Here is a 16,050-nt window from a genome sequence, read left to right on the forward strand (position 1 = left end):
ATCAAAGCAACAAAGGCTAGCTTGATATATGTATTAATTAACGCAGTGGGTTTATTATTTTTACTCTCTAAAATGTAATATTTCCATTGTCACTACACAGTAGTTGGATGTTACTACTAAAACCAATGTATGATAATTTCCAGTATTCACATTAGTAGTAAGGCTCCGACTTAAAGATATCACGAAAAGACTGGGTTCACACAAAAATGGCGGAAACGTAGTAACAATGATCTTCAATCCTTTGGTAAATTTATGTAGACATGTGTGTTTGGCCCGTTTTTAAACATAGCATTTTGAGTTCACGTGCTATAAGTCACGTTAAAAAAGTCATATTTACCAAATGTAATAACAGAAGTCATATTTACCAAATGTAATAACAAAAGTCATATCTACACAATATAATAACAAAAGTCATATTTATCCAATGTAATAACAATAGTCATATCTACACAATATAATATATAAATTTATGTAGACATGTGTGTTTGGCCCGTTTTTAAACATAGCATTTTGAATTCACGTGCTATAAGTCACGTTAAAAAAGTCATATTTACCAGTTGTAATAATAAAAGTCATATTTACCCTATGTACAAATGTAATAACAAAAGTCATATTTATCCAATGTAATAACAAAAGTAATATTTACCCCATGTACAAATGTAACAGCAAAAGTCATATTTATCCAATGTAATAACAAAAGTCATATATACAAAATTTTATAACAAAAGTCATATTTATCCAATGTAATAACAAAAGTAATATTTACCCCATGTACAAATTTAATAACAAAAGTCATATTTATCGAATATAAAAACAAAAGTCATATTTACCAAATGTAATAACAAAAGTCATCTTTACAAAATATAATAACAAAAGTCATATTTACCCCATGTAATAACAAAAGTCATGTTTACGCAATGTAATAACAAAAGTCATATTTACCAAATGTAATAACAAAATTCATATTTACCCAATGTAATAACAAAAGTCATATTTACCCAATGTAATAACAAAAGGCATACTTACACAATTTAATAACAGAAGTCATATTTACTTAATGTAATAACAAAAGTCATATTTACCCAGTGTGATATTGATGTCATTGTTTCCCTTTGGTGGCTGTTCTGTTAGTGACTATAACAAAAAAATAGGTTCAGTTACAGAACATAAATAAAACATGCATGATATTTGTTTTCCTAAATTCTTCTTTTTATATTGTTTTACTTTAATTTTAAGACATATGATAAGCTTAAGAAGCTAAAAACCCAATTGTAACATTTAATTTAATTGTGGTTAAGCGGTATGCTTTAAGCATATGATAAAAATGGAGATGTTGTCTGGATGTGGTTTTAAAACTGATACCTGCTGTTCCCTATTCCTTGGACCAGGGTTCGATTCGATCCCCTGTATACGAAGCAGCAGGCCAATAAATGTAACAGCTCCCTTCATGTCCAATTTGTCGTGAGTGAGACCATGTCGAACTCTGGCGACGGCTTTACACAGGAAGTCTATGTTCGAAAGAACCTGTGTCGTTGGTACAGGTACAAACGTACCGATCCGTGCGCGATACAACACCAAGTCCACGCCCATAGTTTCCTGGGAAACATATTGAGAAGATTGCACATAAGACTTGATATAGAGTGTCTATGGTAAAATATAATGAGAGGATTATACATTAGACTTGATATAGAGTGTCTATAGTAAAATATAATGAGAAGATTACACATAAGACTTGATATAGAGTGTCTATGGTAAAATATAAAAGAAAATTGTAGATTAGACTTGATATAGAGTGTCTATAGTAAAATATAATGAGAAGATTACACATAAGACTTGATATAGAGTGTCTGTGGTAAAATATAATGAGAAGATTGTACTATTGATATAGAGTGTCTATGTAAAAATATAATGAGAAGTTTAAGACTTGATATAGAGTGTCTATGGTAAAATATAATGAGAAGATTGTATTTTAGACTTGATATAGAGTGTCTATGGTAAAATATAATGAGAAGATTGTACTTTAGACTTGATATAGAGTGTCTATGGTAAAATATAATGAGAAGATTGTACTTTAGACTTGATATAGAGTGTCTATGGTAAAATATAATGAGAAGATTGTACTTTAGACTTGATATAGAGTGTCTATGGTAAAATATAATGAGAAGATTGTACATTAGACTTGATATAGAGTGTCTATGGTAAAATATAATGAGAAGATTGTACATTAGACTTGATATAGAGTGTCTATGGTAAAATATAATGAGAAGATTGTACTTTAGACTTGATATAGAGTGTCTATGGTAAAATATAATGAGAAGATTGTACATTAGACTTGATATAGAGTGTCTATGGTAAAATATAATGAGAAGATTGTACTTTAGACTTGATATAGAGTGTCTATGGTAAAATATAATGAGAAGATTAGACTTGATTAGACTATGGATAAATATGATTAGTTAGAGTGTCTATGGTATGGTAAAATATAATGAGAAGATTGTACTTTAGACTTGATATAGAGTGTCTATGGTAAAATATAATGAGAAGATTGTACATTAGACTTGATATAGAGTGTCTATGGTAAAATATAATGAGAAGATTGTACTTTAGACTTGATATAGAGTGTCTATGGTAAAATATAATGAGAAGATTGTACTTTAGACTTGATATAGAGTGTCTATGGTAAAATATAATGAGAATATTGTACTTTAGACTTGATATAGAGTGTCTATGGTAAAATATAATGAGAAGATTGTACATTAGACTTGATATAGAGTGTCTATGGTAAAATATAATGAGAAGATTGTACTTTAGACTTGATATAGAGTGTCTATGGTAAAATATAATGAGAAGATTGTACATTAGACTTGATATAGAGTGTCTATGGTAAAATATAATGAGAAGATTGTACATTAGACTTGATATAGAGTGTCTATGGTAAAATATAATGAGAAGATTGTACATTAGACTTGATATAGAGTGTCTATGGTAAAATATAATGAGAAGATTGTATGAGAAGATTATACATTAGACTTGATATAGAGTGTCTATGGTAAAATATAATGAGAAGATTGTACATTAGACTTGATATAGAGTGTCTATGGTAAAATATAATGAGAATTTACAAAAGACTTGATATAGAGTGTCTATGGTAAAATATAATGAGAGATTATACTTAGACTTGATATAGAGTGTCTATGGTAAAATATAATGAGAAGATTGTACATTAGACTTGATATAGAGTGTCTATGGTAAAATATAATGAGAAGATTGTACATTAGACTTGATATAGAGTGTCTATGGTAAAATATAATGAGAAGATTGTACATTAGACTTGATATAGAGTGTCTATGGTAAAATATAATGAGAGAAGATTATACATTAGACTTGATATAGAGTGTCTATGGTAAAATATAATGAGAAGATTGTACATTAGACTTGATATAGAGTGTCTATGGTAAAATATAATGAGAAGATTGTACACTTTAGACTTGATATAGAGTGTCTATGGTAAAATATAATGAGAAGATTGTACTTTAGACTTGATTAGAGTGTCTATGGTAAAATATAATGAGAAGATTGTACTTTAGACTTGATTTAGAGTGTCTATGGTAAAATATAATGAGAAGATTGTACTTTAGACTTGATATAGAGTGTCTATGGTAAAATATAATGAGAAGATTGTACTTTAGACTTGATTAATTAGTCTATGGTAAAATATAATGAGAAGATTGTATTAGACTTGATATAGAGTGTCTATGGTAAATATAATGAGAAGATTGTACTTTAGACTTGATATAGAGTGTCTATGGTAAAAATATATAATGAGAAAGATTGTACTTTAGACTTGATATAGAGTGTCTATGGTAAAATATAATGAGAAGATTGTACTTTAGACTTGATTTAGAGTGTCTATGGTAAAATATAATGAGAGAGTTGTACTTTAGACTTGATATAGAGTGTCTATGGAAAATATAATGAGAAGATTTACTTTAGACTTGATATAGAGTGTCTATGGTAAAATATAATGAGAGATTATACTTTAGACTTGATATAGAGTGTCTATGGTAAAATATAATGAGAATAGACTTGACTGATTAGAGTGTTCTATGGTAAAATATAATGAGAAGTTGTACTTTAGACTTGATATAGAGTGTCTATGGTAAAATATAATGAGAAGATTATACATTAGACTTGATATAGAGTGTCTATGGTAAAATATAATGAGAAGATTGTACAATATAGACATGATATAGAGTGTCTATGGTAAAATATAATGAGAAGTTTGTACTTTATGCATGATATAGAGTGTCTATGGTAAAATATAATGAGAAGATGGCACATCAGACTTCATATAGAGTGTCTGGTAAAATTTGTTTTGTAAATAATCGACAACTTTTTAAATTCAAATTCGCTTAAAATGGGCATTCTCATTTGCTTGAACATTCATGATATCATTTTAAAACAACGTGATCATTTCTAGCGTCACCTCTAGCTGACGGTCTCTACACATAGCCTACCCTCGGTTAAAGATTGCTTAGATATTTTGATAAAAAAAGAGCAAGCATCCAATTGTATGGTATTTAATAGATTCTGTTCATTTCCATTGACCGATGTTAAACACGTACAACGAAAATCAATAACTACTTATAATATTCCTACGCATAGTCAAAACAAATAATAACCGTATCACTACTAGGATTATCAAAGGTGGCACAGCGCAATCTAGTCAGTTCTATACTTGACTGGTTATATTTTTAACATTTGTGCAGGTTCAGATCGAACAAAAGGCATTTACTGTATTTGATTGAGTTTGTTTACATAACTATGTTGAGTGTTCATTCTCCGATTGACGTTTATGCCAGGGGTCGTGAATGTTTGGGGTCCACTTCTTCTGATACCGTATGTCTTAAAGACATCATATACACAGTCCCATACTTTCTTCAAACTGTGAACGATTCTTTGGTTACATGGCACTTCCACTATCAGCTATAAGACACTTCCACTATCTGTTATATGACACTTCAACTATCAGTTATATGGCACTTCCACTATCAGTTATATTACACTTCCACTATCAGCTATATGACACTTCAACTATCAGCTATATGGCACTTCCACTATCAGTTATATGACACTTGAACTATCATATATATCCTTTGGACGGCCGTAACGTATTTATGCGTAATTATTCATTTGCCCCATTTCATGCACCCTTCTGGAGCCCCACTGAGACCGTTGAAAACTAAATACTAGTTTTTTGAAAAGGAGATGTTCATCCCTATATAGCATGACAATATTGTATGCGGTCATTGCATTAGTGACGTCACAAATCACCTTTGAACATGCCCAAATAAGTCAAAAATTGAGGTCTGAAATCCGGATTTTAGTGTGTGCCCGGAAACCTGTCGTTGTGAGCTTAATTATCAAGATACAGACAGGCAGATGATCTTAAAACGATAGAAGAGATATCAAGTAATAGAAAATAGAAAGAAAAGGAAAAGGAAGGGGAAAATAGCACCGATTTCCAAAATAAAAAAATAAAAAATAAAAACAAGTCCCACGCGCAGATTTCTGCCTCCCATGACCCGTGCGTGGTGACCTTTAGGGGACTTCCGGTGACTGTTTTTGCTTGTTTGTTGTGTGTACTGTTTGTTATCATCGTGAAAATGGCATCAAACCGAAATCTAGATGCAAAACTGCTTTCATAGATGGCATCTTACTTTTGATGTAGTATTAACACACTATAATAACCTACTATCAAAATCGAGTTCATCTGCGGTTCGATATGACACTGCTATTAGCTATATAACACGTCGAAAGGGATATATGACACTTTCCACTATCAGTTATATGCACTTCTACTATTAGCTATATGACACTTAGCTATAACACTCTTTCACTATCAGCTATATGACACTGCTTTCACTATCAGTTATTATGGCCACTTCCACTATCAGCTATATGACACTTCCACTTTCAGCTTTATGAACACTTTCACTATCAGCTATATGACACTTTCACTATCAGCTATATGACACTTCCACTATCAGTATATAACACTTTCCACTATCAGCTATATGACACTTTCCACTATCAGCTATACACTTCCAACTCAGCTTATAACACTTTCACTATCAGCTATATAACACTTCCACTATCAGTTATATAACACTTCCACTATCAGCTATATGACACTTCCACTATCAGCTATATAACACTTCCACTATCAGCTATATGACACTTCCACTATCATCAGCTATATAAACACTCACTATCAGCTATATGACACTTCACTATCAGCTATATGACACTTCCACTATCACGCTATATGACACTTTCACTATCAGCTATATGATCACTTCCACTAATCAGCTATATAACACTTCCACTATCAGCTATATAACACTTCCACTATCAGCTATATGACACTTTCACTATCAGTTATATGGCACTTTCACTATCAGCTATATGGCACTTTCCACTATCAGCTATATAAAACTTTCACTATTAGCTATATGACACTTCCACTATCAGTTATATATATTTCCACTATCAGCTATATGACACTTCCACTATCAGCTATATGACACTTCCACTATCAGTTATATGACACTTCCACTATCAGCTATATGGACACTTCCACTATCAGCTATATAACACTTCCACTATTAGCTATATGACACTTCCACTTATCAGCTATATAACACTTCCATTATCAGCTATATGGACACTTCCACTATCAGTTATATGACACTTCCACTATCAGCTATATGACACTTCCACTATCAGCTATATGGCACTTCCACTATGAGCTATATAACACTTCCACTATTCAGCTATATAACACTTCCACTATCAGTTATATGACACTTCCACTATCAGCTATATGACACTTTCCATATAGCTATCATACACTTCCACTATTAGCTATATGACACTTCCACTATTCAGCTATATGACACTTCCACTATCAGCTTTATGACTACACTTCCACTATCAGCTATATGACACTTCCACCGCTATATGACACTTCCATATATGCTATATGGCACTTCCACTATCAGCTATATGACACTTCCACTGTCAGCTATATGACACTTCACTATCACTATATGACACTTCCACTGTCAGCTATATGACACTTCCACTATCAGCTATATGACACTTCCACTATCAGCTATATGACACTTCCACTATCAGCTATATGACACTTCCACTATCAGCTATATGACACTTCCACTATCAGCTATATGACACTTCCACTATCAGCTATATGACACTTCCACTATCAGTTATATGACACTTCCACTATCAGCTATATGACACTTCCACTATCAGCTATATGACACTTCCACTATCAGCTATATGACACTTCCACTCTCAGATATATAACACTTCCACTATCAGCTATATGACACTTCCACTATCAGCTATATGACACTTCCACTATCAGCTATATGACACTTCCACTATCAGCTATATGACACTTCCACTATCAGCTATATGACACTTCCACTATCAGCTATATGACACTTCCACTATCAGCTATATGACACTTCCACTATCAGCTATATGACACTTCCACTATCAGCTATATGACACTTCCACTATCAGCTATATGACACTTCCACTATCAGCTATATGACACTTCCACTGTCAGCTATATGACACTTCCACTATCAAGCTATATGACACTTCCACTATCAGCTATATGACACTTCCACTATAAGCTATATGACACTTCCACTATATATATGACACTTCCACTATAGCTATATGACACTTCCGCTATCAGCTATATGACACTTCCACTATATCAGCTATATGACACTTCCACTATCAGTTATATGACACTTCCACTATAAGCTATATGACACTTCCACAATCAGCTATATGACACTTCCACTATCAGCTATATGACACTTCCACTATCAGCTATATGACACTTCCACTATCAGCTATATGACACTTCCACGTCAACATACAGCTATATGACACTTCCACTATCAGCTATATGACACTTCCACTACTTATAGCTATATGACATTCCACTATCAGCTTATATGACACTTCCACTATCAGTCTATATGACACTTCCACTATCAGCTATATAACACTAATTCCATCTATCAGCTATATGACACTTCCACTATCAGCTATATGACACTTCCACTGTCAGCTATATGACACTTCCACTATTCAGCTATATGACCACTTCCACTATCAGCTATATGACACTTCCACTGTCAGCTATATAACACTAATACTATCAGCTATATGACACTTCCACTATAAGCTATATGACACTTCCACTATCAGCTATATGGACACTTCCATACTATCAGCTATATGACACTTCCCACTATAAGCTATATGACACTTCCACTATAAGCTATATGACACTTCCACTATCAGCTATATGACACTTCCACTATCAGTTATATGACACTTCCACTATAAGCTATATGACACTTCCACTATCAGCTATATGACACTTCCACTATCAGCTATATGACACTTCCACTATAAGCTATATGCCTATTCACTATCAGCTATATGACACTTCCACTATAAGCTATATAACACTTCCACTATCAGCTATATGACACTTCCCACTATCAGCTATATGACACTTCCACTATATCAGTTATATAACACTTCCACTATCAGCTATATGACACTTCCACTATAAGCTAGGCTATACATTCCACTTCCACTATCAGCTATATGACAACTACCACTATCAAGCTATATGACACTACCACTATCATGCTATATGACACTTCCACTATCAGCTATATGACACTTTACCATCAGCTATATGACACTTCCACTATCAGCTATTATGACACTTCCACTATCAGCTATATAACAACTACCACTATCAGCTATATGACACTTCCACTATCAGCTATATAACACTTACCACTATCAAGCTATATAACACTTCCACTATCAGCTTTATATGACACTTCCACTATCAGCTATATGGACACTTCCACTATCAGCTATTTATGACACTTCACACTATCAGCTATATGCACACTTTCCCCAACACTATCAGCTATATGACACTTCCACTATCAGCTATATGACACTTCCACTATCAGCTATATGACACTTCCACTATCAGCTATATGACACTTCCACTATCAGCTATATGACACTTCCACTATCAGCTATATGACCACTTCCACTATCAGCTATATAACACTTCACTATTAGCTATATGCCACTTCCACTATCAGCTATATGACACTTCCACTATCAGCTATAACACTTCCACTAGCACTATATAACACTTCCACTATCAGCTATATGACACTTCCACTATCAGCTATATGACACTTCCACTATCAGCTATATAACACTTCCACTATCAGCTATATGACACTTCCACTATCAGCTATATGACACTTCCACTATCACAGCTATATGACACTTCCACTATCAGTTATATGAAAACTTCCCACTATCAGCTATATAAACACTTCCACTATCAGCTATATGACACTTCCACTATCAGCTATATATGACACTTCCACTATCAGCTATATGACACTTCCACTATCAGTTTATATGACACTTCCACTATCAGCTATATGGACACTTCCACTATCAGCTATATGACACTTCACTATCAGCTATATAACACTTCCACTATCAGCTATATATACACTTCCACTATCAGCTATATGACACTTCCACTGTCAGCTATATGACACTTCCACTGTCAGCTATATGACACTTCCACTATCAGCTATATGACACTTCCACTGTCAGCTATATGACACTTCCACCATGTCAGCTATATGACACTTCCACTATCAGCTATATGACACTTCCACTATCAGTTATATGACACTTCCACTATCAGCTATATGACACTTCCACTGTCAGCTATATGACACTTCCACTATCAGCTATATGACACTTCCACTATAAGCTATATGACACTTCCACTATCAGCTATATGACACTTCCACTATACCAGCTATATATGACACTTCCACTATCAGCTATATGACACTTCCACTATCAGCTATATGACACTTCCACTATAAGCTATATGACACTTCCACAATCAGCTATATGACACTTCCACTATCAGCTATATGACACTTCCACTATCAGCTATATGACACTTCCACTATCAGCTATATGACACTTCCACTATCAGCTATATGACACTTCCACTATCAGCTATATGACACTTCCACTATCAGTTATATGACACTTCCACTATAAGCTATATGACACTTCCACTATCAGCTATATGACACTTCCACTATCAGCTATATGACACTTCCACTATCAGCTATATGACACTTCCACTATCAGCTATATAACACTTCCACTATCAGCTATATGACACTTCCACTATCAGCTATATGACACTTCCACTATCAGCTATATGACACTTCCACTATCAGCTATATGACACTTCCACTATCAGCTATATGACACTTCCACTATCAGCTATATGACACTTCCACTATCAGCTATATGACACTTCCACTATCAGCTATATGACACTTCCACTATCAGCTATATGACACTTCCACTATCAGCTATATGACACTTCCAACTATCATGCTATATGACACTTCCACACTATCAGCTACATGACACTTCCACTATAAGCTATATGAACACTTCCAAACTATCTAGCTATATGACACTTCCACTATCAGCTATATGACACTTCCACTATCAGCTATATGAACACTACCACTATCAGCTATATGACACTTCCACTATCAGCTATATGACACTACCACTATCAGCTATATGACACTTCCACTATAAGCTATATGACACTACCACTATCAGCTATATGACACTTCCACTATCAGCTATATGACACTTCCACTATCAGCTATATGACACTTCCACTGTCAGCTACAATGACACTTCCACTATCAGCTATATGACACTTCCACTATCAGCTATATGACACTTCCACTATCAGCTTATATGACACTTCCACTATAAGCTATATGACACACTCAGCCACTATCACAGCTATATGACACTTCCACTATAAGCTATATGACACTTCCACTGTCAGCTATATAACACTTACTATCAGCTATATGACACTTCCACTATCAGCTATATGACACTTCCACTATCAGCTATATAACACTAATACTATCAGCTATATGACACTTCCACTAATCTTATATATGACACTTCCACTATCAGCTATATGACACTTACTATCAGCTATATGACACTTCCACTGTCAGTTATATGACACTTCCATTAAGCCACTACTATCAGCTAATATATGACACTTCCACTATCAGCTATATGACACTTCCACTATCAGCTATATGACACTTCCACTATCAGCTATATGACACTTCCACTATCAGCTATATGACACTTCCACTATCAGCTATATGACACTTCCACTATCAGCTACATGACACTTCCACTATAAGCTATATAACACTACCACTATCAGCTATATGACACTTCCACTATCAGCTATATAACACTACCACTATAACCACTATATATAACACTACCACTATCAGCTATATGACACTACCACTATCAGCTATATGACACTACCACTATCAGCTATATGACACTACCACTATCAGCTATATACACTACCACTATCAGCTATATAACACTTCCACTATCAGCTATATGACACTTCCACTATCAGCTACATGACACTTCCACTATAAGCTATATAACACTACCACTATCAGCTATATGACACTTCCACTATCAGCTATATGCCACTTCCACTGTCAGCTATATGACACTTCCACTATCAGCTATATGCCACTTCCACTGTCAGCTATATGACACTTCCACTATCAGCTATATAACACTACCACTATCAGCTATATAACACTACCACTATCAGCTATATAACACTACCACTATCAGCTATATGACACTACCACTATCAGCTATATGACACTACCACTATCAGCTATATGACACTACCACTATCAGCTATATGACACTACCACTATCAGCTATATAACACTACCACTATCAGCTATATGACACTACCACTATCAGCTATATGACACGTTTGGGGATGGAATATGTTGCGATTAACTGCTTAACACAATAGATAAAGTTTACACTTTAATCAATCCGCAGCACAATAAATCCCAAACATACTGGCCCATGTTATCTCTTATTAATTGCCAGGCTTTTGCGAACTGTTTTCACGCAAGTCAATACGTTAAGGAGATAAGCCGATACTATATGTGTGAGAAGGTACAGCAACGAGGCCCTTTAAAGCCGAGTGCTGTTCCCTCTCACACATATAGTACAGTTTGAGGCTTATCTCTAACTTAAAACACAGTTCCTTTTGTGTTAATAAAACCCTACTTTACAAAGCATTCATCACTTATAATCCAGGTGGTATCATATGCTGAAAATAACAACAATGTGCATTCATCCATATCATTCTATTCATCACGTCATACCACCAAAAGGTAAAGCATGCACATTTTGACTCGCGTGTTTATGAGTGCAGTCAACCATACATACCAATGCATTCATCACATATAAACCTGGTGAACGTAAGATACCCGTATTCACCCTTCTATAACGAATACTATTCATTTCTAAAATATCTTCCGAGGATGGACATAGCCTTGCTCTACCAGGACAACGTCTTTAGTGGTGTTACATGATTAGTGATACAATGTATCTAGAAATTGAAAGGGATTTATAATGTGTGACTTAGTGTTTTCTTGCATATCTCACACAACTAAAATAAAATAAAAAATGGATAGGATAAACAAACATCAGATTTGCTTTACCTGAAAAAAAACTTTCCAAAATAAAGTATTTATAACAAACTGGATGTTAAACATGATATATCAATGTAGTGGGTCATGAATAAGAATTTTGGATACCATAAAATTTGGAAAAAAGAAAAGTGCAAAAAATTGTTAGGATATTACAAGAAATTCGATACATGATATTTATTTGTGTGTTGGTAAACTAAGCAACATGTGTGAGTTGATTAACCCCAACAAAGAGTTTGCGAATACGAAAATGATATCCATTGGATTTACAGGAATATACTCAACTATTCTAACAGATGTGGCTGGTAGGAGCTTACATAATGTAAGAGTGATTGGAGAAATATGTTGAAATTCAAATGGCCAAAGATTACCCAATGTTGTATATATGTACGTGCAACATGGAACACGCTCGTGTGCATGCTTTGCTGCATAAGAGGTGAAAGTGTACATTCAGCCCTAAAAGAATATTACCATCGATAAACAGTGCAGGATGCATTTAAAAAAGTTTATTTCAAAGATGGAATTAATAGATGTACATTCAGCTTGAAATTCTGAATATTGTCAATGAATGATATGTGTACATTAAAACATATTTGTGATGTTATCTATTGTTGTTTCTGTACTGTAACTCTAAGATTATGGGACCATTACCTTTAACTGTCCTATATGTTATCTTTTACTGTCTTATATGTGACTCTTAATATAAGACAGTCACTTATAAGACAGTAGAAGGTAATTTATGGGACAGTTACACAATACGGGTGAGTATATGTCTCCGGACATAATCCCATAATTATGTGAACACACAATCCATAATTTTTTAATCCAAATTACGAAAAAAATACCAAACAATGAATATGATGAGAATTTAATCCTCTAATGAAGCAGAATTAAAAACATCCACTGAATTTCTGTATATATCCCAGATCGAGTTTTCCTCCTTATCACAATTTAACACTTATCTACAGGATTAACTCCAATTTTCGCTTTCTGAAAACCTTGTTGTTTTTGTACACCACTTTTGATTTCAAATTTCCAAATCATCTACACTGTAGTTTTACAGTTATTTTTATATTGTTTCAACAATATTTTAGAATTTCACCTAAATCCCATTGGCTTGTTGAATGAAATTGCACATGGTATAAATAAATCCAAGATTCTCCATAGAGAGGTCGAAATTTTAAATCCTCTGAATTCAATTTAAAATTTCTGGGGGCACCGACTGTTTTGAAGTAGCACTGTTATATGCGATCATTTTAGCAAGACGCTTTCAGACAAGCGACTAAATTGCGAGTCTAGTTTAATGTCATTTCTTTACCACATCAGACATTGGAAAGAAATGTCCTTTTAGTAATAAAAGTCACTAAAGTCACCTTATTATATCGCTTAAATTAAGAAAATAATATCCCTCCATCACTGTCGGTGGACATGGTGAAAATTGAATTTACAGATAGTTGTCCAACCCAAAAGCATGCTTCATGCATTCCGTTCATGAATGCTATTCATAACCTATAACACAGGCAAAGGTAATTCTATGTTGCCATTGTCTATATTGGATTTGTCATGTTTTAATGCAATTGGTAGAGTTATCTGAGCTCGTAGACAAAGGCAAAAACTGGCTTATATTAAAAATAAAAGTGTACGTTATTAACACAAAGACTTACTATGTTTCAAGTTAGCGATAAGCCGAAAACTGTACAATATGTTGGAGAGAGAGAACAGATCTCGGCCTTGACGGGCCTCGATACAGTTCTCTCTCCAACATATTGTACATTTTTCGGCTTATCCCCATAACGTATGTTGTTCAAGATACATACATGTATTTCTTATAAGAGTGTTTTAAAACTCTTCTGGAATTGTTTATGCCTTAACACTTTGAGCTGTGCTCAGAATTTACCTAGCTGGTTTATAAGTGACTATCCAAAATCGTAATATAAACCGGCTACAGGTCACTTATATACCAGTTATGGGTATTCTGTACATTCCATGAAATATAACACAAAAAGACAAAATTATAAATTTACGCTAACTGTGTTTTAATTACAACTACTGTACAACCTTACAAAGTAACACTTACATCGCGCGCCTTTTTGTACGGCTTCAATAATAATTAATGTTTATTAAATCCCAAATTGTTTTATTCACCACCCTGGACCCTGGCCTTTTACCTACTACACTACCCAACACCATGGCTAGTATGGACCCAGACCATCTCCGCAATGTGACACTGACCACAATATTCACATGCTAGCAAGGATTTATTATACTCTCAAAGGGAAGCAAGTCGAGTAGAACATTCTACTATTATAACTGTCTTCCCGAAGCATACGTATCTTCAGTATACTAATTTAAAAATAACATTTGATCATTGTAACAAAACCATTTATACATTCACTACAAATACAAATCATTAACGATGGGTTAGATCGACGTATAAGAATACAAAACCGAGTGGGGGAGAAAACTGAAATGCTTTAAAAAGACCCATGTCATATAACTATCCTGACCGTTTAAAGTTCCGGTATCGAACCCCTGCCGAACCCCTAATACTAACCCTAGGTGTAAGACGATTGGTCTACCCACTACCGACTACACTAGTCCGCTATTATTAGTTTTTTTCCAATTTATATATTATACAAAAAAAACAAAAACAAAAAAACTAAAAAAAGCCTAATAATATAGGCAGGTTTAGTGGACTACCACTACACCACCTTACCCCACAAGTCACCACGTAGACCGTAAAGTGGCCGAACATCGTACTGAGCACACTTACAGGTTAGTCACCAATGATACTTGTTCTGTGCCAAGTGTAGTTAATAATTCTGTTTATGCATCGATCAGACCCTGATACCAATAAAAATCCTACTTACGTTACTATCCAGCTGGAGGGTCCTGGCGCACTGAGTTTTCAAAGTCAAGGTTGTTTTCTATCACATTCTTACCAGGAATTCCTGTACTTTCACTTTCGGTTTTAGATGGGAAGGCAGAATTTAACCAATATTTAAACTGAAATTTAAGTAGGTTATTATCATAATAAAACTTTGCACAGCTTGCATCAATAAACAGTGTAATGTTTCTTAATGATGTTTTAATAATCGTTTTATAGGGCTGATTAAACACAGGGACCTGGCACGATTTTTTTAAACTAACAGTATACATATATATATATATTATAGTATACTATAACATATATATATGTATACTATTGGTTAAAATTTTTCGTGCCAGGTCCCTGTGTGATTAAAGGGATAATTCA

At 34.2% G+C, this 16,050-nt stretch overlaps 1 protein-coding gene across 1 annotated transcript in view; it reads right to left on the reverse strand.

Moving 5' to 3' along the window:
- Nucleotides 1–15,795, reverse strand: part of LOC138332384 (uncharacterized) — a 34,625-nt gene extending 18,830 nt beyond the window's left edge. The window contains 3 exon segments of the mRNA XM_069280461.1: nt 1,083–1,134; nt 1,363–1,596; nt 15,665–15,795. Of these exon segments, the coding sequence (XP_069136562.1) occupies nt 1,083–1,134; nt 1,363–1,590 (280 nt within the window). The 5' untranslated portion in view covers nt 1,591–1,596; nt 15,665–15,795.
- Nucleotides 15,796–16,050: the final 255 nt, after the last annotated feature.

The sequence above is a fragment of the Argopecten irradians genome, chromosome 9 (genome assembly GCF_041381155.1).
Source record: "Argopecten irradians isolate NY chromosome 9, Ai_NY, whole genome shotgun sequence".
Lineage (NCBI taxonomy): Eukaryota > Metazoa > Mollusca > Bivalvia > Pectinida > Pectinidae > Argopecten > Argopecten irradians.